The sequence below is a fragment of the Mustela putorius genome, unplaced genomic scaffold (genome assembly GCF_011764305.1).
Source record: "Mustela putorius furo isolate JIRA1106 unplaced genomic scaffold, ASM1176430v1.1 tig00000460_pilon_pilon_pilon, whole genome shotgun sequence".
In the NCBI taxonomy this organism is placed as follows: domain Eukaryota; kingdom Metazoa; phylum Chordata; class Mammalia; order Carnivora; family Mustelidae; genus Mustela; species Mustela putorius.
In genome coordinates this window covers 23,784,532-23,807,049 of record NW_025421389.1, presented here as the reverse complement: position 1 = coordinate 23,807,049, position 22,518 = coordinate 23,784,532, and the positions used below count along the sequence as shown (strand labels likewise).

At 47.3% G+C, this 22,518-nt stretch overlaps 1 protein-coding gene across 9 annotated transcripts in view; it reads right to left on the bottom strand.

Annotated features, from left to right (window-relative positions):
• Positions 1 to 1,590: 1,590 nt before the first annotated feature.
• The window catches only part of CADM1 (cell adhesion molecule 1), a 324,876-nt gene continuing 303,948 nt past the window's right edge, over positions 1,591 to 22,518 (bottom strand). For 5 of the 9 annotated variants that reach the window (XM_004749874.3, XM_004749877.3, XM_013054880.2 and 2 more), the window contains 3 exons: positions 18,123 to 18,176; positions 6,571 to 6,702; positions 1,591 to 4,595 (listed from right to left, as the gene is read on the bottom strand). In XM_004749874.3, coding sequence (XP_004749931.1) covers positions 4,477 to 4,595; positions 6,571 to 6,702; positions 18,123 to 18,176 — 305 coding nt within the window. In that variant the 3' untranslated portion in view covers positions 1,591 to 4,476. The remainder of the gene's footprint in view (positions 4,596 to 6,570; positions 6,703 to 18,122; positions 18,177 to 22,518) is intronic. The other 4 variants (XM_004749876.3, XM_004749879.3, XM_004749881.3 and 1 more) reach the window with 1 other exon arrangement.

Sequence of the window (22,518 nt, the reverse complement as noted above, 5' to 3'; positions counted from 1 at the left end):
CCACCTCTCGGTAGCCATGGGTGAAGCCTCCATCCCTTTATTCCATCTCCCTCCATCCTGTATGGCTTTGTGTCTGGCACCTTATTTGCTAAGCACTTTCTGCCTCTCTCATGTATTTCTCCTAACACTTATGGGGACCCTTACCTTCCAGAGCAGGAGACCAACGCCAGGCAGGGTGGGTTCCCGGCCTGAGGTTTCACAGCTAGTGTGTGTGATGGAGCAGGGACAGGAGCCCGTCCTCTTAATCTCTGCCCTCTATTACCTTCTGAAAAAGCTGTGATGAATTAGTGCTCTCATGGCTCTATGCCCCTGCCGAGGCCCAGACTGGCCCTTGAAACCATGATTCTCCTGCCCGGGCTTTGAGGACAGCCACAGACTGATCCCACCTTCCAAGTCTCATCTGGCTTGCTTTTTCCTCCCACCCCAGGCCAGCAGGCTGGCTGGGCTTACTGCCCTCGGCGCCTTCGGCTACCATTCCCTCGATTCTAACCCATGCTTTCGGGCCCCCTGGGACTCCAGCTCCCCCAGGAAGCTGTCTTGACTCTCCAGCCTGTTTCCCTTCTCCAAGAAATTCCCCCAGGGCTCTGGGAGCTCCTTAACCATCATTTGGCAGGGCCCCCAGGTCTGAGGCCCAGTTTCACATGGGTGGGACGGACGCCCTGGCTAGTCTCCCGCGACTGTCACACACTTCTCGGTGTATATCACAACAGGAACACACAGCAGACGCCGGGAAACTGTGTATCCGATCCGCTGATTTGTACAGAGATAGGCAAGAGACAAGACCAGGCCGGAGGAGTGAGATGCACAGCCTTGGACTTTTTGGGAGCTTACCTTTCCTTCCTCGGCTGAGCTCTCCGCAGTACCTGCCCCAGAGAGAGAGAGAGAGAGAGAAAAGGAAGCTCTGCCCCAGCTGGGCGAAGGGCGGTTTGGGGCTGCTCACATTATCCGCTGATTTGTGAGATCAGTCACCGTGAAGTGCAGTCATTGCTCACTTGGGCCTGCAAGGCAAGGGGGGCAACAGCGCACGGGATCCTGCTGTGCGCCTGTCCTGAAGTCCGGGTGCCTAAGCAGCCAGTGAGAACCGGCTCCCGCAGGTGGCTGCGCACGTCCCCTGCGGACCATCCTTGCGTTACAGGAGAGAGCGCTTGAAATGAAGAAGGCAGAATGAACTGTTAAGACACGAAATCCCGAAGGCAGAGACAGGTGGAGCAGCCAACACAGGGAAGTTGGTGGGGGTGGCGGGTGAAGGGGGAGGGAGGGCGGGCGGAGGCGAATTAGCGGCGGCGGGGGCCCTCCCAGCTGGCCCATCACTGCCCGGCGCGCACCTGCACGAATCGCTGAGTCCATGAGGCCAGACAACCTGGCCCACCTGTGCAGAGTGGGGGAGAAGAGAGCAAGGGCAGGGAGGGTGAGCGGAGGAGAGAGACAGCAGTTTGCAGCCCCGGCCGGCAGCCTCTCCAGGCTCTTACTGCCCGCCTCCGGCAGGCTCCACGCCCGACCCTGGGGAGGAAACTGGACCCGGGCCCCCATCTCTTCTCTCGCGCCCCAGCGTCCGTAAGAAGTCCATAAAGAGAGTAAAGGATCACTTCGTAACATTAATTTTTTTTATTAAGAAGACAGATATTTTATAGTACTTCTTTTTTTTTTCTTTTTTTTTGTAAAAATGGTATACATGAACCAATACAAAATGCGAATGGGAACATATGGATATGGAATTTCTTACACCATAACATTGTTCATGTACACCTTAAAAACAGAACTGGCCTAAAGGGAAAAATAAGACGTCGGTGTGACTAAAGAACAAGCTTATTTGGCATCAATTATACATCCTTCATTATTTTATATTCCTTTAAAAAACACAAAAAACAAGTTTGTTCTTTCTTCACTCTAAAAAAGTGATCAACCTGTACAAAGTAATACTCAACAATACATTTCAAACAGTGCACTGTATACTTAAGAAAAAATACATAAACCAATATACAACTAAAACCCATAATTTCCTGTTTTTGCTTTATTTTTATTTATTTATTTTTTTTCTTTTCCAATGTGTGGGGCCTACACTTTGCAATCTACCTGAGACGGAAAACACCAATCGAAACACATGAACCTGAGACATGTCAACATTGTAAGCCATAAAGTTACATCAGGAACACTGCACTACTGTACACTTTTCAAAACAAAGATGGGAGGTCCCAAAAATGAGATGCCAATTTTGAGAGCAATGGTAGGCTTTTTTTTTTTTCTTCCCCCTAAAAAGAACAACTGAAAAGACCTTTCAACGACATGCTAAATGGTTCTCACCCTTTGATGCGGTTATACTATGCTCAGAATGGGTGCTAAGGGCTCGGAATAGAGCTGCACGTTATAAAATTCATTGAGAAATGGATGTTCGTTGTGACTTTTTGTCTTGGTTAAGTGCCTAGGGATAGGAGGGGGGAAAACAAAATGCTGCTCAATATGGATTTTCTTTTACATATCAGTCCGTTCCCAAAAGGCCCCCATATTGCAATGGTTCTATCAAAGGTTAAAACAAAGACAAGAAAAATAAACACACTTTCAAGTAACAAAGAGTTGATACTTTTTTTCCCCCTTAAATAAATCAGTGTAAGTTTTCCACATAATGTAACAATAGTAAAAATGCACCTTGCAAAATCCAAAATTACTCACTGAAAATGTTATATAATATATATTTATATATATATAGATCTCTTTTTTGATGCCATCTTTCCATAGGGACTGTATTCTGGAGTCGGAAGCCTTACCAAAACATATGGTAAGAGTTTTTAGTTTTCGTCCTTCGGGACTACTTCTAGATTTCCTAGACGTATCAGTGAAAATCCCCACATTGCTTTAAAAAAATGCAAATGGTAACTTGACTCCTCTACCTTTTCCCGAGGCTCCCCATCTAAGATATGTTCAAGGTAACTTATTTTAGTAGCTATGCACTATGGCTGCCATCATGCGAGGATCAGTAATTTTTGGCAGATGGTTCTTAAGGCTGAGGAAAGAGGCCAAGGCTAGTGTATGAAAGGTAAAAAGATAAAAACACTCACATTTGAGTTTTGATTAAGTAACTGAAAATCCCTACATGCTGTTTTTCCACCTCTGCTCTGACCTTTCGAGAACTGAGATCGACAGCAGACCAGTGTGAGAACAATACCGGCCCTCCTTTTATACCTCCTGCCTTTGTCAAGCCAAATCTGAAGGAATGAAAGTTTCACACGGATTTGAGTTGGAAATCCCAGCATGACAAATATCTGTAATATACAGTACATGCAGGCCACATCCTACTGCCTTCCTAACTAAGCACAAAGAAAAAAAAAAAAACAACAAAAAACCAACCCTGTTCCATCCAGTCATTCACACGCCACGCGGACTTGCTTTTACCTACAAATTAGTGAGAAGTATGGCCGATTGGGAAAGGCGGATGGAATCGTTTGGAACAGAAATAACCAGAGCAGAACTAGCTTTCCCCCCCTCCCTACTTCCCCTCCTGTGGCAACTCAAATTTGTCCACTTATATAAAAGGAACAGACCTCACCTGTCAGGTCCATTTAGGGCATTGAAAAAGGAGGAGCCCTTTCCGCCCCCAAACCTTTCTGGACAGTGTGGGGCATCTATGCTGAGCCGTCTACAGATACAGAATTAAAGACAGATTCAATCTCATTGTGACACACCTCACTTGCAGATAACCTTGTACAGTAATGTAGTTCCACAGCAAACAGAACATTTTCTGAATCACAGTCTAAGTTTCTAGTCTTCACTGCTCTACGTATTTGAAACATGGGTAGCAGCAAAGAGTCCTCATTGTTCACCCAAATCTTTACGACAACAGAGAAGAATGCATTATGGACACACTAAATTCTGAACTATGAAATCTAAACTGTGCTGGTTCTCCTTTTATGGAACTGAACTTTGAAGAGAAAGCAGTTTCTTCAAAAAAGAACAACAACAAAAAAAGAAAAAACAATAACAAAATAAGGGGAAAAAAAGATTCTAAGGAATCCCAGCAGGCAAATTCCAAAATGGGAGATTTTAGAAAAAAAAAAAATCCAAAATTTTTTTGGAGAAAAATAAATGCGCACAAAGGAAAAAGAGGAAAAAAAAAAAAAAGGAACGCAACCAACAAACAAAAAACAAGGCACAGAATTTCTGCAGTCTACTCAAACTAAAGCCAAGCATCCAAGTTTGACTTGGTAGGAAGAAGTAAAACTTAAAAACAAACGAAAAAGAAAAACAATAACAACAACAAAAAAAACCCAACCAACCAACAACAACAAAAAAAAGAGGTGTCACAGCAGAGTGTACTTTCAAAGAACATTTTTTTTTACACAGCAAATCCCAAGCCTTCCCAGTCTCGCACCTTTCCACCCATTCATAAAAAAACACACGAATTTCTCGCAAGTTCCAACATCACTGTCTCTTTATCATCTAAATAGGGCCAGTTGGACACCTCATTGAAACAAAAAGGCTGATCTAGATGAAGTACTCTTTCTTTTCTTCGGAGTTGTTCTGTCCTCCTTCTGCATTGATTATAGCTGTGTCTGCGTCTGCTGCGTCATCGGCTCCTTTGGCTTCATGAGTGAAGTATGTACCTGAAAGATGAAGGGGTAAATCACCGTGACTGTCTGATGGCCTCTGTGCAAAGCGGTACCGAGATGGCAACTTGCTTTATGGCCATCATCAGCCGAAGTGGTGTGCAGGCAGCAGAGGGGAAAAAAACAATTGGAAGGAGAGAGCGAGGTGGGTGAGACAAATGGGCATCCGGGGGTTCCAAAGGCACCACTCCAACTGAACCGCTGCGATATAATTCAGCAAATGAGACATTAGAGCAGTGATTATGACCAGAGGGTGTCGGCAGAAGAAGACGTGAGTGGGAGCTAAAAATGCAGAAAGCTGGAGAGCTGCTGACTGACGTGTGAATAGTCAACGACAGGACCAATGACCAGAGATGTGCGCGCACATGGTTGAAGACCAAAGCAAGGAAGAGCAATTAGCCAATTAATGAATTAGGGCCCTGATGATGTTCTACTGTCGCCTCAGCTCGTTTATCGGCCCCCCCCCACCTCCTGTCTGTGGGAGTCCTGGCTGCCTTGTGCGTCAGCGGGGGCCCGCACGGGCACGTCTGACAGTCTTCTGCCTCCCGCTTCAGCGTGGGGTTCCCGATCGAGAAGCAGCTGGTTATCATAACTCCTGGGATCAAGACTTTGGGTCTGTCTTAAGGGACAAGTGAGTCTTGCTCAAGGTGTGACTCTAGCCCGGACCCGGATTCATGGATTCGCTAATTGACACAGCCACTGGAGAATGACGACACACAGGATGCTCCAAGGGGGAAACACTCTCATCGGCAGGTCCCAGCCGTTTACGGGAGTTTACGGAGAGAGAGGAGGGCTGCCCCTCAGCAGGACATCTAGGTAGCACTCGTCCCGCCTACCATCACCCAACAGCCCTCCTCCCGTGATACAGTATATTCTTGAAGATTCTTAAGGAGAAAAAAAGGCTGATACAGTGGTGGTATTTTCAGGTTTTCGTCCGTGACAAATCTGAGCAGGCAGGCGGTCAAATGTCCCCCTTCTGTCCCTTTCTTTCCTCTGGCCCCTCGTTCTCCACAGCTGCTGACTCGACTCACCCCTGCTCTCTGGCCTCCCCTCCCAGGTTCTATCAAGCCAAGAGGCTGGGCGTTCTCGGCTCAGCGGGCTGCCTCCTGGGCAGGGCAGAGGGTTCCCAAACACAGAGACGAGCACTGTGGGTGCTCAAGGTGATTTCAAGTACCTTGGGCCTCCATTGCTGGGCTCAGGGGGCCTTCCCCAAACCCCAATTCTACGATCCAGTGGTATGTAAGCGGCTGCGGTTAATGCTATAGGAAAACCCCACAAGCTCACTGCACAGAGCTGGAGAAAAACAGCGGAGAGAGATGGGGCCGACAAAGAGAGGGAGAATAAATTACCAAGAGCGGGGGAAGAGGACCAGAGCAGCATGGAGGCACAGAGGAGGAGCGTTGGAAAAGATGATTGCCCATCCAGGCTGCACAGCTGATAAGTGTGATGATTAATGGCAATTTAAATCAATTGCACTGATAATTTTTTAAAAAATACATATTTATGTGGCTTTTAAAGCACATCAAAGCAAGGAGGTATTCTAGCCGCTGTGACCATCCTCCCCGGAGCTTGGGACCAGGCAGCACTGCGTGTCCACCTGCTTCCCAAAAAGCAGCAGAGGGTTCGGGCACGTTCTTCCCATGTCGATTGCTTTGGGGTTCACGCCCCACCTCTCACACCCCGGCCCCTATTTTTACAATTTTTGCTCCAGGCCCAATTACGGAGTGCAGAATCACACGTCTAGAAAGCTTTTAGAGAAAAATCCAAATCAAGAAGCGCTCATCAGCCCTCGGAGTCCTCATCAGCAGCTGCTAAGATTTTTGTTTTTTTTCCTCTCCCAGTTTCGGGAAACCTCGGTAAGGCTGTGTGACCACATAATCGAAACCGCCCATGGAAGAAAACCTTGTCCAGTCCCCAGAGGTAGGGGCGGTGGTGGCGGGAGACCTTCTGCCTGCCAGAGCACCTTGCTTACCTTTATGTCTGGCAAAATAGCGGCCCAGAATGATGAGCAAACACAGCATGGCGAACACGACCACGGCCACGACGCCGCCGATCACGGCGTGATCCACCGCTCGGATGGCGCCCTCCTCGCCCGCTCGAGAATCTGTCGGAATCAGAAAAGGGAGAGGGCTGTAGAGCTCGTGGCAAGACACCAGCAGCCCTGGCCACACTGCCTCCGGATCGGAGGTCACCTTCTTTTCTAATGGAGGAGTCAGAGCGACAAGCCAGGTGGATCCGGTGACACCAAGGGCACACACTGACCTGTCCAGTGCCGGACTGATCTGTTCTCCCCGCAAGGCAATTTTGTGATACACAGCGGAGGAGCACTAAGGGACCAGGGAGCGAAGAAACAGTCTGTCTGGTGCTGGCCTGGTCTTAGCGTTCCCTCCGTCTGTGTCCTGCTGCAGATCCCAACCAGGAGGCCCACCTAGCTACTCGAGGGCACTGGGGGTGGCACCCTCGGGCCCTGGAGGGGAGGCGGCGGGAGCTTTCAATAGCTGCCCAGCGACTTCTTCCCCACCAGGCACGAGCATAGGGAAAGGAGCTCACAAGCCACAGCCGCCTCGAGATAAAACAAGGCTTATAAAACTAAAGACAGGTGACATGCTTGCTACATTCAGGATGTACGAGGGAGTAAGCCTCCTTTGAAAACCTAAAAACCTATTTCAAAAAACAGACAGCAAGGAATAATTGTCCATTGCCACAGACGGGTTTCCTTTTATTTATTTAACACTTCACGAGGCAATTAATTTTCCTTTATAAGCATCACTCCCTCAGGGCGTCTTCTTCCGACGGAGGAATGACACGTTTGGCTGGGGAACAACTCCAAAATGAACCCAGAATGAGCTATGGCGATGCGGAATGGATGTATGGCAGTGTAAACAATTTTAATTTAGGAATGTGGCTACATCACCCCTTGCTGAAGTCCTAATGGCACCCGAGATTTATAATGTAGTAAAAAACAATTATTCTCCCGTTGATTAATACATTAACATTTTGGAGTGGAAGCTAAACCATTGTCTTTTTTTTTATTGAGTCAAGTACGACACCTCCATTAAAATGATTTACTAGCTGTACCTTACAATTTAAGCACAGCAGCAACAGAAACGGTAAAAATCTTTTAACTTTACATGATTTGTGAAGTCATATGTGAAGGATTTACCATTTAAATCTTTCAGTACAAGAAGCACATGGCCCTATAAATCTGTCCCCTTGCAGTTGCTGGACGCCTGAGAGAAATGCATTTCACCAGGAAGACGGAGAGTGCAAATTCAAGTCAATTTTTAAGAAAGATTTATCTCTGTCTCTCTCCAAAGAACAGAGCAAATCTCTGAAGCCTCCACCTCTAATAATATTTGAAGTTTATCGATCAAGTGTACAGATCCGTGACAGCTAAAGGTAATGGTGCTCTTTTGAGCCGAAACCTGATACAACGCTTTCAGCAGGAGGGCGTGATTTACACTTTCTATCGATATTTCCAATTCTGCTCTGAGATTAAGTACTGAAGGATGTGGGGAAAGAACTGGTGACCGAGGGTTCCACGAAAAGTGCTTTAATTAAAAGAGTTTAAATTAAAAAAAAAATGAAGTAGTTAAAGTGTTTCATTAAGTTACCTTTCCGAGGACCAAAAAAGCCCAAAAATCCCAACCCAAACAGAAATGCCAGATCGGAGGCAGCAGCAGGTCGCCCAGGACAACAGGATGATGGGAGTTTAATTGGAGAAGGGAGATGGGTTGGAGGCAGAGTGCACTGCAGCCAATTAGCCCGCTCCGTGATGTGCGAGCCCCTCCAGCAACCTGTCTAATAAGCTCGACTTGAAACGTGGTGGAGACGAATCGCCCTCCTCGGCCAAAATTGTTGCCTACTGCGGAGGCAACAGCCTCTGTGTCCTGAAAGTCATCTCGTCGGGGCAGAGTGGAAACTTCTTCTTTTAGAGACAACACAGCTTGTGGGAGGGGGGCGCTCCCCCTGGGGTGGGGGGCCCTTGACACAGGGTATCTGTCGGAGGAGAGCAATTCACACCCCGGAGACTCTCGCCCAATTGCACAGAGTCAGCATCGCTGGTGGGAAGAGGGAGCAACAGAAAAGCCAGGAAGTTGTGTTTTCCTTAGGGAGCTGTCAAAATGGGGGATCTTGTAGGAATGAAAACAAACTAATCTCCAACTGCCATGAGCTGCAGACCTACTGAAAAAATAGAGGAGTCTTTCAACGGACTCCCTGGGTCTTAGGCTTGGAGAGGGAAAACAGCCATACTAGCCACGGAGGAGAGGGGAAAGTGAGGGGTGGTTGCTGAGAGCAGCCTGGGGAGACTGAGAGCAGACAGAAACTTTAAGAGGCCGTCCCGGTTCCAGGCACAGACCTAAATAACCTGTCTCGTGGCCGCTGTTCAAAGACTGCCTCCTCCATGCCTAGGCACAGGAACATTCTAGAAGCCTGAGAAAGCCAGAGACAGAGAAGCTATTATCCACAAAACACCTCATGGGCTGCATATCTGCGAGATTCATTTCCTTAGCCTGAACTCTTCATTGGATCTTTGCTCCCCATGAACTTCGGGCTCAATGGGGTCAGTGGTGCCTAGTCGCCCCCGTACCTTGCGCACATTCAGTACTTGGGTTCTAGTGACCTTCCCCGCCCGAAAGGGTAATCTCTCCCACTATCCCGTGATACTCACTTGATAAGAAAGTTTACTACCACCTGTTAATCACCCAGACATTTTTCCTGCCTTCAGTTACCGCAGAGGGATACAGAAAGCAACTGAGGTTTCCTTTAAGGGAACACGGCCGTCTGTGAGCCCCTCACCACCTCTCTGCACCCCAGCCCGGGTTCACCATCCTCTGTGAAGAGCAACATGTTTTCTTGCCTCAGCTCACTCCTCCCTTGTTTCCATGTGGGGGCTGTTGGGAGAGTTTGCAGAGCGTTTTCGACTGGCCTCTGCTGGGAGGCGATCAGGGTGAAAGCTGGTTACTGTGAGGGCAGAAGGGCCTGCACCTGTGGGCTGGGGCCTCGCTCAGGGTGAGGAGCAGCAGCACGACTGTACACCACGAGGCAGTGGGCAAGTGGCTGGAGGCTGCAGGAGGAGCGTGGCTCTGACAAGTCCCGCAGTGGCCCACCCTTTCCTGTTCTGCTCCCCAAGGGAGAGCTCCAGCCCGCGTATTAAGAAAGTAACTTTCACCATCATTCAAAGGTCCTGCTCCTCTTAGGGTGCAGACCTTTTCACTTTGAGGTGCCACCAACGTCCCTGGGGAGGTATCCTCCCTTTTTCTGAATCACGCAGAGAAGGAAACCAAAGAGCCAGACTCCACAGCTGCCCCCGGCTTCTACCCTGAAAGGACACGTGGGCAAGGAAAGCACTTAGAAACACGCCTCGTCCTTAGGCGAGTAAACAGCTCTTGGGTTCAGAAGGTCTTTTTTCTTGTGCTTTTAAGAAACGAAGTAACAGGGGCACCTGGGTGGCTCAGTGGGTTAATCCTCTGCCTTCGGCTCGGGTCATGATCTCAGGGTCCTGGGATCGAGCCCCACATCAGGCTCTCTGCTCGGCAGGGGGCCTGCTTCCTCCTCTCTGCCTACTTGTGATCTCTGTCTGTCAAATAAATAAATAAAATCTTTAAAAAAAAAGAAACGAAGTAACAGGTGTCCCTAAGAGTGTTCCCATTTCTGGGACTATCTGGGCCCTATCATCCGGTGGAGGAAACGCCATGTTTCTCCTTGGTGTGTGCTGCTGGCATCAAAGTTATCCCAGCCTTGATCTCGGCACGTTTGGGTGGAGTGACGAGTGTCACCCCCAATACCCTCACGTGCGATGTTGAGTACCTCTGGCCCGGTGGTGCCATGGTTCCGGCTTTCCGGGGCGCTCTGTGGGCACTGGGAAGAGGGGCCGTGCGGGCTCCCGGTTGTGGCACAGTCCTGCCTGCCTGGACTGTCCCCTCTTGCACCCCTGTCCGAGGCTCTAAGTGTGACATACGTACGTATCTTTAAGGACAGATCAATCATGAGCTATTTAGTATTCGCGAGTTGGCTTTTCTTTGGGCAAAAAGCTGGAATAACTGGGCTCCAGGTGAGAGTTTCCGAGCTGTGCGCAGAATGTTAAGTTGGCGACTACCGCCTTGGGCCAGAGCTGGCACCACCCTGGGCTCGCGTCAGCATCTTAGAAACTGCAGGGACAAAAACATTTCAAAGGGACTCCCAAGAGGGCAGCCCCCAGTTGCTCGGCCCTCTTCACCTTGGGCCAGGTGACCCGGCTCCCTCCATTCCTCAACATGCAACATCAAGGGGCCAGTTCTAAAGGCAGGGGTTCCCGAGGGCCTGCCAAGAAAAGTGATTGCTAGGGCCAAGTTCAGGCTCCTTCCCCCACCCCCAGGGAACTCCTTCCTCTCTGCTCGCTTTCCCTCCTCAGACGACTTGCCAGAACCGTCCTGGTGGGACAAAGTGGGGCCACCACTTCACCCCCTGGCACGGGGCGTCTCACAGAAACCGCCAGGGGAATGCCTTCATCCTGGATGTGTGATAAGACTAGAAGGCTCGGCTGCCAGAGGCAGGGATTCATGGCTTGTGTGTCCGGGACCAGCTCCTGGCAGAGAGGGACTCTGGCAGAGGACGTCACCGGGCAGAAGGCTCACGGCTACCGTGGCCTGCCCACCGTGCAGCCCGGGCTGGGCCTTTTGCCAAAAGGACACCAAGCTCCCGACCTCTAAGAAGCTGAAGTGTGACCCGGTTAAAACATAAATGCACAGAGCAAACATACTGCAGAGGGCACGACAGCCACCCCGTGTTGGCGTACCTTCCCATTTTCAAAAATCCCTGGCTCAGGCTATCTACGTCCTCCGGGAGAGCTGGGGCTCCTCTTACACCCATCTGTTTCTTCTTCCCCTAGGCCACAGACCACCTCAGGTCTCACCTTAGAAATTAGTATTCAATACATGGTGGGGGTTCTAATGCTACTGGTCTGCTTCCGTCTTGAGCAATTCCTATGCTCAACCCTTCTGCCATTTCCCTACCCAACGAACAGCTGGAAAAAAGTGGAGACTCTTGACTTTTTGCAACAGTTCTGTCCCTTGGTTTGGTTTGAGCCTTTGTCCTGGGCTGAGGGTTTGCCGGACAAGCCCGTTTAATTAAAAAACTCTCAGCATCCGTGTTTCTAATGGAAATGCTGCCTCCAGCTTCCTAGGCCCGTAGGCATCAGTCTGTCTTAGAGGACGCTTAATGATGTCATTTGCTACTTCTCACGAGGGAGAAAGAAAAAGCCTGCTGGTGGGGATTTCCAAATCGGAAGCAAAGCCAAAATCTGACCTCCAAGACAAAACAAAACTAAACAAAACAAACAAACAAAAAGTGGCACCACCTGAAAACTGTAGCTCTGCATTCCCATTCCCCTACTGTAGCTCCCTGTATGGCAACACAAATAAGTGTGCGTTTTAAAGACCACAACTTTATTACCGAAGGGGAACACACTGAATGACATGCACTGACAAAATGCCACATTATTTGCTAATCCTAATATGTTATTCTTCCTTAAGATTTGCTTTTCTCAGCACCAATTCAATTATAGATGCTACAAATCCTTCTGACATTTAATTCTCTCTTGTCAGAGAGTAGTAAATGTATACAGTACATGCACAGCTTTCCCATTAAGATGTTAATATATATCGGAGCACACTAGCCTCTACGTAACATAACCTTTCTGTTCTATCTTCTTAGAAAGGGGAAGGGAAGGAATAAATGCAAGGCAGGAAAATCACGACGCTCCCAGAGAGCATCTTGCTCGGAAAGCTAGTACTACCCTTCAGCTGCACTAAATTCTAGCAACGTTAACCGTGGCTCTGCGAGCATTTCAAAGGAACCACGTTAAGCTTACTTAAAGGAAAACTGCAGTCAGCATCCTCCTCCTGCCACCGAGAGCTCGGTAAGCATTCATTTAAAATGAGAAGTTCTGCACGCAGGCTTCGGGCTGTACATGGTCACTGCTCAGTGATGAGGACTTGGGCTCTCGCAGGTGGTCACTGCCTACAGATGCACCTCCAGACACGGGCCCAGACGGGAGCCGAAGAAGAGTTAGATCTCCTCGCCCGTATGGCCCACGGGATAGTGGTCGAATCTGGGGTCAAACAGGGCTTTGTTCCTCTGCTCTGTGACTGCAGGCGGGGGGAATCAGCCTCTCGGAGCCACAGAGCACAGCCATGCCCTCCCAGGGTCGTGTCTGCGAGGCCAGCATGTGGAATGGGAGAATGCCTCTCTGGGCCAGGGCTTGGCATATCATGGACACGCAGTAAGCGTCTGTCACAGTTAAATCTACAATAGGAGAGCCTGAGGGGGGCTTTCTTCCAGGTTTTTAATATTATGGATGCCAGGCCAATACTTATCGACTCTCTGGGAGTAAGGGCTGCACGGACACACAACTGTACACTCGGCACTGCTCTCGGACTGTGAGACGGCCATAAACCCTTGCTGAGTTGAAGTCGCCAGGTCCTTTTCCATTTCTGCAGAAGGGCACTGGGGCTGTGGATAGCCCAGCTGCCCTGTGGGGTCAAGGCTGAAGGCCACCTGGGCCAGGTCATGACCCAGGTGTCCCATCTGAGCATGTAGACTGGAAGTATTTATTGTCAGCTAAATACTGAGAACAAATATTTTTTATGCTGATTTTTTCCTCCCATAACTTGATTTAGTTATTTTACCCAACAGCAGAAATGCCTTAATGAGCCCGAAGGGGTCCTCCCAAACACTCCGTGTCCCCAGAGGCCAGGAGGCACACTCAGGAGTCCACTCCACTCATCTCATAATAAGGATTTCAAAGTGAGAGTGCCTTTTCCCTTGGAAGCCACAGGAAGGCACGGGAGGATGGAACCAGAGTTCTCCTTCAAAGAGTGCACAGCTGAGAAAGAGGACAGCGTCGTAAAGTATTTCCAAACATTCATTTCCCACTAGAATCTCTTTCTGGAGAAAGATGCTCCTGTGGACCTCAGGCATTTGGGGGTGTGAGGAAGATGGATTAATGAGTATGGTGACGTCACCCCAAGGCAGTGTCCAACCTGTGGAACTGGAATTCACATTTCGTGGCATAGCCTGGCGCCTCACTAGTTTGGAGGAAATGTTCCTGTTTGATGGCCTCCTTCCTCCCCACGAGGGAAACAGTAGCATGTTGGATTATGGGAAGATCAGCAATTCAATGACCTTCAAACTCCCATCCTGGGAGCGCTGTGGCCAAGCTGCCACAAGACCTGAGGCGAGCTTCTGTCTATTGCCTTGTGTTCAACAGAATTTTAAAATCAGGAACTCTACACGTTTTAAATTTTGTGACCCCAAACTTTCCCACAGCCTATAGGATCATCTCAGTGGGAAACTGATCCCAGAATTTCGGACAGTGTTGGACAATGGCACCGAAATCATCTGAGGCAATGGCCTTCTTCGAAGGAGAAAAAGCTTGAGTTGATGCCAGAAGAGATCTTTTTCCAGGTCATTCAGCACGTGGTTCTGCCCCTGATGGGCTCCAGAGAGGCTAGCTTTCCCCTCCTCATTCCCTGGACGCACACACTGAATTGAAAGGGGTCTAAGAGGGAAAGGATTCCCGAGAAGAGCCCAGAACAGAGGAAGCGTGGCGTTCACGGTGGAGGGAAAACTCTTAAACTAGTCTCTGTTTCCTGCAGAGGTCCGAAGACCTGCAGAGGTCCGAAGACCCGCACATTCAAATTCTGACTCTGCCTCTTGAATAAATCATTCAACCTGGGTTTTTCCGCTCAGGAAAACGCTCCCAGGGCTGGATCCCTCGCCCTGTCCCAGTGGCCTTCTGTGGGGAGCTTTTGCCCTAAACTGGCTTCTGTCTCTTCCTGGTCCCAGTCACTCGTGCCCACTCTACCCGCTTTAATTTTTTCTACAACATTTGTCCCTGTCCGCCATTATCTCGTTGTCGTGAGCCTGGCTTCCCCACTAGAAAGTAGCTATGAGAGCGGGGGCCAGCGGTGTGATCGCCACAGCACTCTTGGTCGGTGTTGTTCACGCTGCATGCCTGGTGCCCGGCCCAGGGTCTAGCACATACAGGAGCTCCAACAGCGGTGCCCAGTGAAGAGCAAATGAGATCATCTGTGAAAGACTTTTCTAAGCTGAAAAGAACTGTATACAAGCTAAATACCACTACACTTGATTTACAAGCCATACTTAGAACTTGTCTACACAGCCCAGCTGGTTTTTCTTTATCATCGTTATTGCGAGTCAGTGAGGGCAAGGAGGACTGCCCCCCCACCCTCAATGTTCTGTCTATTGAGTTTTTCCACACACATTTCCAGCAAGTTCAGCCGACTCTGAGGACCTTCACAAGGACCAGATGGTCACAGAGCCCGCCCCCCACCCCAGAGCTGACCATCGGGATCCAAAGGGCTTGATGTGCTTCTATTATCCACATTTAGACTGTATTGTGAACCGCTGTCTCCTTCAGAAATCATTCAGGGGATGCCAGCTGGCCCACCCAGAATCTTCTATCATGCCTGGCACGGATTATCAGAGCCATTTAGGGTTTGCCCTCTGCCCACACTCTTCTACAGATTGTGAGGGAGATGTGGGATTTTTCTAGATCGCTTTCTCATTTGTAGAGCAAGAGTTGAAAACATGTTTGGGGGAAGCATGACAGCTCTGGAATTTCTCGTCAGTGCCTCCGCTTCAGAAGCACAAGACTGATGGACTGCTCTGATAGTGCCCGAGGGCCATTCTCTGGCACAATGTGTATTTACCAAGGCACTCGGCTGAAGAGTCCCCAAAGACCTTTCCATTGCTGAAAGGAGGGAGGCAGTGCAGACATTTTTAAAAAAGTTTTAAAACAAAATCGAAGGATAAATATGCTTAAAGCTATTCTATTCCACACGGGCGGCAATAACCACCAGCTGTCACCAGGAAGCAGCAGATGTAATTGATAAAACAATTCAAAACTCTTATGGGCCCATCGTCAATAACGTTAACACCCAAAAAAGTAAATGAAAGGGTTCAAAGTAGGACTGGAAGAGCTCTCCAGGTCTGCCAATTATTAAATCACCGAACTACACACAAGCATAATTTTTTTAATGCAGATTAAAGAGGAGGATCAGCTGGGCAACTTGCTCTGCTGGGTGAGGACGGAGTGCCATATGTTGCTTATGAAACTGTCATTAGCTCAGGTAGCAGCGGTGAATGGGGGGAGTGGGCAGAAGAGAGACCTTCGCTATTTCTAAGGAAATGCAGGATATAGCATCTATCGGTAATAAGGAAAGGCTGAAATTTCCACCCAGATGGAAAAGGGAATGGATGGTAATATTATTCATTACCACAGTTTAGCATGAAATGCGCAACACCTACTCTAATTTATTGATGGACTGCTTAAGACGGGTGTTAACCTGTTTGTCTTGTATTATAATTGAATTCAGTCTCTAGGCTACAGAAATTTGAGAAGTTCATCCTTTCTCAATCAATATGCTCCCCTTCAGTGACCCATTTCAAGACAGCTTCATAAAAAATAATGTATTTTGTTTTAATAAATTTAAACACTATGACAGCTGCTCAATTTTTATTGGTTGGTTTTTTTTTTTCCTCCCCCTTCGGATGTCTCTTTGCTGCTGAGGGAAGCCAAGCTCACAATCAATAGTAATTGATTAATCAGCATCCCCTTTGAACAAAGGTGCTAATCAGTTTTTGATTAGTTCATCAAACCAGATGCAAAGGCAGCCCGAGCCCGGCCTGATAGATCATCAGTGTTCTACATGACTTATGGCTCCCAAGCAACCCAGGACTGCGGCGTCCGCAGAGGGGGTGGGGGTGGGGGAACGACATAATTATTCATTTAACCGAATTATTAGGAGCACAAACAGTTGTTGGTTTACTGCTCCTGACTCCGGCGTGATGGATAGAACTGCAGCAAGACCGCATCTGACTTGGTGCAGGACTTAGAGACCCGGAGTGGTTCCTTAACTGATGATGCTTGGGGAACGGGTGGATGGCTGATGTGGTCCCGCTTTCCTAACGAGGAGAAAAATTCCCTTTGCCCATCTCGGTGACACTCAGGTGACGATGCCACCAAGAGGGGTCAGGCCCGTGAGGACTCAGTCCTTTCTTGGGATCCTTGAGAAGTTCCCCTTGCCAGGGCCGTGGGGTCACCTGTGCTCTTTAGGGTCAGGACACGACCCGAGAGCAGATTGCTTACAGATAGCATTACATTCCAGGCAAGGAGCAGGACTTATCTCTTCTTTTAAGCGGGGTAATGTTTTTTGCAATTTCTCTAAATACCCCACCCATATGGGCAAAAATGAAACCCTCCCTTGATGGGCTGGCTGTCTCTCTAATCTTCCAGTTATTTATCTGAATTCACTAGGATTTGGAACTTATTCATCCAACAAGTATCAACTGAGTGCCTGCTACACGACAGGCATGCGGCAGTGAACAAACCCAACACGGCCTCTTGGAGCTTCCACTCGGTGGGAAAATCTGACAGCTAAGCTCAAGCTGGGACATGCTACGTCGAAAAATAAAGGCACCCGCCCTGTTTTCTAGGTTTGATGGAAGCTCCTAAGAGGCGAAAACTCTGCACTTGGAAAGACTAGGTGGCTCTGATTTTCTCGCTGGGTGAAACCCGCAGTCAGGGACCATCACCTCGCAATTAACTATTCAAGGGAGCGGAAGTGAAGTCTCTTCAACAAGGGGCAATATGGACCCCTTCCTTCCAAGGGCTTGAGTCAGCATCTGTAGCCCTCTGCCTTGGTGCCTCCATCACCGTGATGAGGAGGAAGGGGGCTTCCTTACTGATTTATTAGGAATTAACCGATCGAAATGCTGAAGGGGCTGTAGCTGGTTGGCAGGGAAGCCCCAGAACATCACGGTAGCTCATGTAACTGTTTAGCTCTGACCATTTTGAATCTCCTCCTGCACCCCCCCACCCCTTTTAGGATATGCTTCTTATTCTGGATTAGTAACACCTAAATCCTGGAATCAAGCATGAAACCTACTTTTGCAAGAGCTCAGTGTGCTGTGAAAAAGGTCTGAGGTGGATAATTAGTTTACATCATGGTGTGTGACAAAACAATGGCCCCCCCTTCCTCCCTGCCCCCTCCCCTCCCCCCTGCCTCTAAGATCGTTATGACGTGGCTTTTCTAGTCTATTCTACAGAAGTAGATGGTCAATAGGAATTTTTTTTCTTTTTAAAAGGAAGATCTTCTCTCATAATCCAACATCTTTAAACTGCTTGGAATGCAAAACATTTCTCTCGAACCGTTATACAGCCAGAGCATAGAAAGTATTTTACGCCACGGAAAACAGTGGCTTTCGTACAATCCAACGATGAGCTGCCCTCCCTTGCACAGACCCCCTCAGTCCCCGTCGGAAATATACATGCCACTAGCACCAGAAAAAGAAGGGGGCGAGGAGGAAGAGAGTGTTAATAAAAATTTGTTTTCCTTTTATCTCAAAATCCACAATTGCTAATTAACTGCCCGGGAAACCAAATGGCCATTTTGTAGAATTGGACAGAGCACGCACAGGTTGGACACCGCAGTGCCTTACCTAATGACTAGCCCTTACCTGAGAGGTCCTCACTGTCCAGTTCTTCTGCGGAATTGGGCAACTGAGTAAGGCCTTACAAGTAAAAACAAATCGTTTTTCTTTTCATTCCTCAAGGGACATAAACAAAACACTTCAGAACTGAGGATGAATTTCTTAAAAAAAAAAAACATGAGCCAAATCTCTTGCTATCTTTCTCTTTTTTGGATAGCTTGAATGCATTAATCCATAAGTACATTTCTCCAATCATTTCATTTTGTTATTGATACACAATCAAGGCAGAAAGATTCCTCAGTCTCCGCTTTCAAAGCACATGAAACATGAAGGTGAATGTTTAAAATCACTCATTCATAACAGCATGCAAAAAGAAAAAAAAAATAAAGCCTGATTGTTAACCGTCAATGCTCTGACATGGCCCTTGAATACAAATACAGTTAGAGGTTACATACTGCTGTATGTAAGTTTTATTTCACATTTTCCTGTAAATTGAAATCCTTTGCCAATACTGACAAATACATTTCATTATCAATTTATGACGATCTTGGATCACTTATTTCAAAATGGTACAGCATCTGCTAACTACAGATTGCAGGTTATGTCTTCATCAGAAAATCTGATTCGCAAAATGACTTTTTAAAAAGGAGAATTTAAAAAAAAAAATCAGTGGTATGCCTGAAAAATGAAACCCTCAAAGCTGAGAAAGCAGTTAGGCCAGGAGCTAATCTGGGGCTGGGGGGGGGGGCGAGGAAGGGCTTGAATGGTCCACACCGAGCCACCAACAACGTTGGCCAGCTGGGCCAGCTCTCAGCTAGCTCTGATCTGAATCAAAGGAGGGGGAGTGGGAGGTAGATAAACAACAGGAGGCTTGGCTAGGGGTGGGATTCCATTTCCTCATGCTTTACTTGCTCCTTTGAGGAAGATCATGAGCCACCAAGATACGAGACAATCTAAGGAGGCCTCCATTCATTGTTCCTTGACGTTCTGCTCAAAGTCCAGTCTGATGGCTCTGGGTCTGCTTCTCTAATGGGATTTGTCACTCTGGAAGAATATTTGTGGGCCTATGAAACCGCAAGGACGTTGGGGAGAGGGGCGGGTCTTTAGTTTTCATCCTTCCCTTCTCTATAGCCAAGCACGGAGTATAGTCTCAGCAAGCATTTGCTGAATGAATGATGTGGGAGTAATGCTCAGTGAACTACCAACCAGAGCATGAAACGAATGCTCTGGAAACAAGCAATGTCAAACTGATTGCACTAGTTTAAAAAACAAAATACAAAAAACAACCCAAAGTAACAGAAATACTCATGTAGAAATGGTCAATAAAAGCTTGGGTTTTGTAAGTCGTTTTATAAAGAAGCCAAGTGAATGTTGATAGCCAGGCTGGCGGTGTGAAAGGCCGCCATCGTGTCAGCTCTTGGAGGAAGAATCTCCATTGTGAACCATGGGTGCCAATATTCAAGGGCAGGTGCCAATTAGAAATGGGAGGGTTTGAGTCTACGGATCTTCCCAAACTATAGATTTAGGCAACAAAAGGAAAAGTAATGAGTAAGGCACTCAATTATAGAGGCAACTGAGTAGGGATGCTATCCGTCTGTCCTGAAATCTGATTGGCCGAAAGTGTTCCTATTTTTAATTAGCTTTATCCATTGTATAAAGACTGATGAATACAATTATTTGAATAATTGTTATAAATGGGCAACATAAAGTACTTCTCTGTAGTTAATTATGAATTTGCAGTTCTCAGAAGGCTAATCCCTCACTTCTACGTGGCCCAATGAATATCAAGGCTTTCTACCTACGTGCTTGGCACCCACTGAACCATATTAAACAAGGATGTTTCAAGTAGGCGGCTTTACTGCCGAATGCCTGCTTCCGTGGGGAGGGCATGAGAAAGCTAATTTTAGAAAATAAAGACAAATATGTTCATGAGATATCACGGATATGCAAAGTTTCCCATTAAAAAGCAACGGACAGTTGATACACACCTCATTAAAGATGAAACTGTCATTTTTAATGGCATAAATTTTAAAATACACCAAATCACCTGGAATCTATTGCTCAGATTACATCGGAAAGTGGGAAGCCGTTTCGATTAGTGGCGTTAAATTTGTTTTTGCGCTACTGTTGTATTTTATGAGTCTACAGTGCTCGGCCACGGTTGGATAATTTTTGAATAAGTGTAATTGGAAGAGTGTACTGAGGCACTGAGGGTAGAAGGGAGGACAAGCAAAATTTACCTCCTAGAATTGCTTTGACTGAGGTAGTTCTCGTTCATGTTCAAACTCATACACCTCTTATTTTCTCAAAGAAACAAAGATGCACTTTATGAGGCAGACGGTGTTTTCCAAAAGGAAACTTCACCATTTAACGATACATGGGAAATCCCTTCTTAGTTTTTCTCTTTAAACTTCCGTATCATCTGTTGAAGACCCTTCTTGTCACTTCTAATTAAAATGTATCCAATAAACTTCTTTAAACTTGGTTAAACAAGTGAAAAGTTTAACTATTGGCCCATGTGGGACTTTTTTTTTTTTTGAGCAATTAATTCTGAGCATGATAATTTCATGCATGCACGGTAGACCTGCGTTGCACTTGTTCCTGGTCTAGGATGGGCTGCACATCCCCTGGGCCTCCTCAGTGCCTCTGAGGTTGTCACCTCTCCTTTCCAACAGACGTCACTGGCTTCTAAAAGTGGTGTGAGGTAGCAATCTTAAACCAGGCTAAGGAAAACCTCAAACATTAGAAACAGCAAGAAATCCTAGAGATAGTTAAATAAAGTCAAGGTCAAGCAAAATTTCAATGTTTGTGGGTTTGGTTCATTAGGGTTTCTTTCTTTCTTTTTTTTTTTTCAGAAAATGTCATAAAAGAACGATTAAAGAAAACCTCAAAGGAAACAAAAATGTAGCCCCCTGGCTCCAGTACCATTCCCAGTAGGAAAAAGTAGGCGATGGTCTCTTTCTTACCTAAGCGGCATACATCTGATCACTTGGCCATATTATGGAAACTGTTACTTCCATCACCAGCCATAAGAGTTCAGACGCCCCCGGTAGTTTTAATCTAAAAGCTCAGTCATCCTGTTCTTCCTGCTTTGTCAGCTTTTGTGGAGAGTTTGTCCCTTCTTCCCATGAGCAGAAATTTGGTTCACGCCGTTAAACAGTAGCACATTGTTTCCAAACGGCATATCAAGGCTGAAACACAATCTTCAGGTCCTGCAGCCATTCGTAAACCTCTTTAGCTTTGTTCTTGAGTAGAACACACAATGTCTGCAGAGTCCCTCGACTGAATGACAGCCTTTGAATGCCACTGTTGTGTACTCATACAGAGAGATGTGCAGAGAGGTTCATACACAGATGGCGGACATAGCGGTTGTAATAATGCGCACTGCTGGCTATTTGCCTTTTGGATGGGCTGCAGAAGGAGCCCGCAATTGAACAGAAAGTTAAGATAGGAATTTCATGTGCTTTTAGGATTCTAGTAAGGCTTGCACTACTTATAAAATTTTAGAAGTCGGGGAAAGGGAGCTTTGGGGGGTGGGGGTGGGGTGGAGGGTGGCGACCTGAGGGCAGTGGACTAGGGTGTGAGAGTGTATCTAGCACAGGCCAAAGATTTTGCCACTGAAACTGAAAGTAAAAAGTAGTTTCAGGGGGTTCCCAGTTTGAGTCTTACCAGAGTTATATACTGAATTAAAGACTACTGAAAAACTCATTTGGGATATGTAAATTCATGAGCTCATCAGCCTCTGATAGATCAAGAGGTGGAAAGCAAAAGGATAGGTAGCCTGGAAAATCATAAAATGGGAAGAGGAGAGGGGAGAGGGAGTGGGGGGGAGGGAGGGAGAAGCTCCCACCCAGAGGAAGCCAGCTGACTGCAGTGCAGCAAAAGCACAAGCACTATTCCAGACCATGGGCATGCGGTCACCCCAAACCTCACACAGGGGAGGTGGGTGGGGGAAGGGAGAGGGTACACACAGGGCTGAGAAAGAACAAGGCACAAGACACAGAGAAGCGCCCACATTTGAACAAACAAAAACTATCACGCGTACCCACACGTCAATAATCATAGGAAGGACGACACCATCCGTGCTTTAAGTCACTCATGCATTTCCGCCATTAGTTTCAGACCACGTAGGACCAGGATTTGGCAGAGCGTTTTTTGCATTGCTCGACATGCACGCATGACACAGGATTCTTCCTGACCAGGCCTTAAGGATGAGCTCCAAAAACACAAGTGCTCAAGATCCTTATTCAAAGAGAATCCCTTCGGTCACCCTAGTCTAAAAGATCCCCTTCTTACACTCGCTTTTACGTCTACCATCAATTAGATCCTGAAAAACACATTGTGACTGATTGTTGTTTGTTTTCTTTTTGGAGAAAATCCATTTGATTTTGAGTCATGCCCATGCACTTCTAACCTTCCAAGA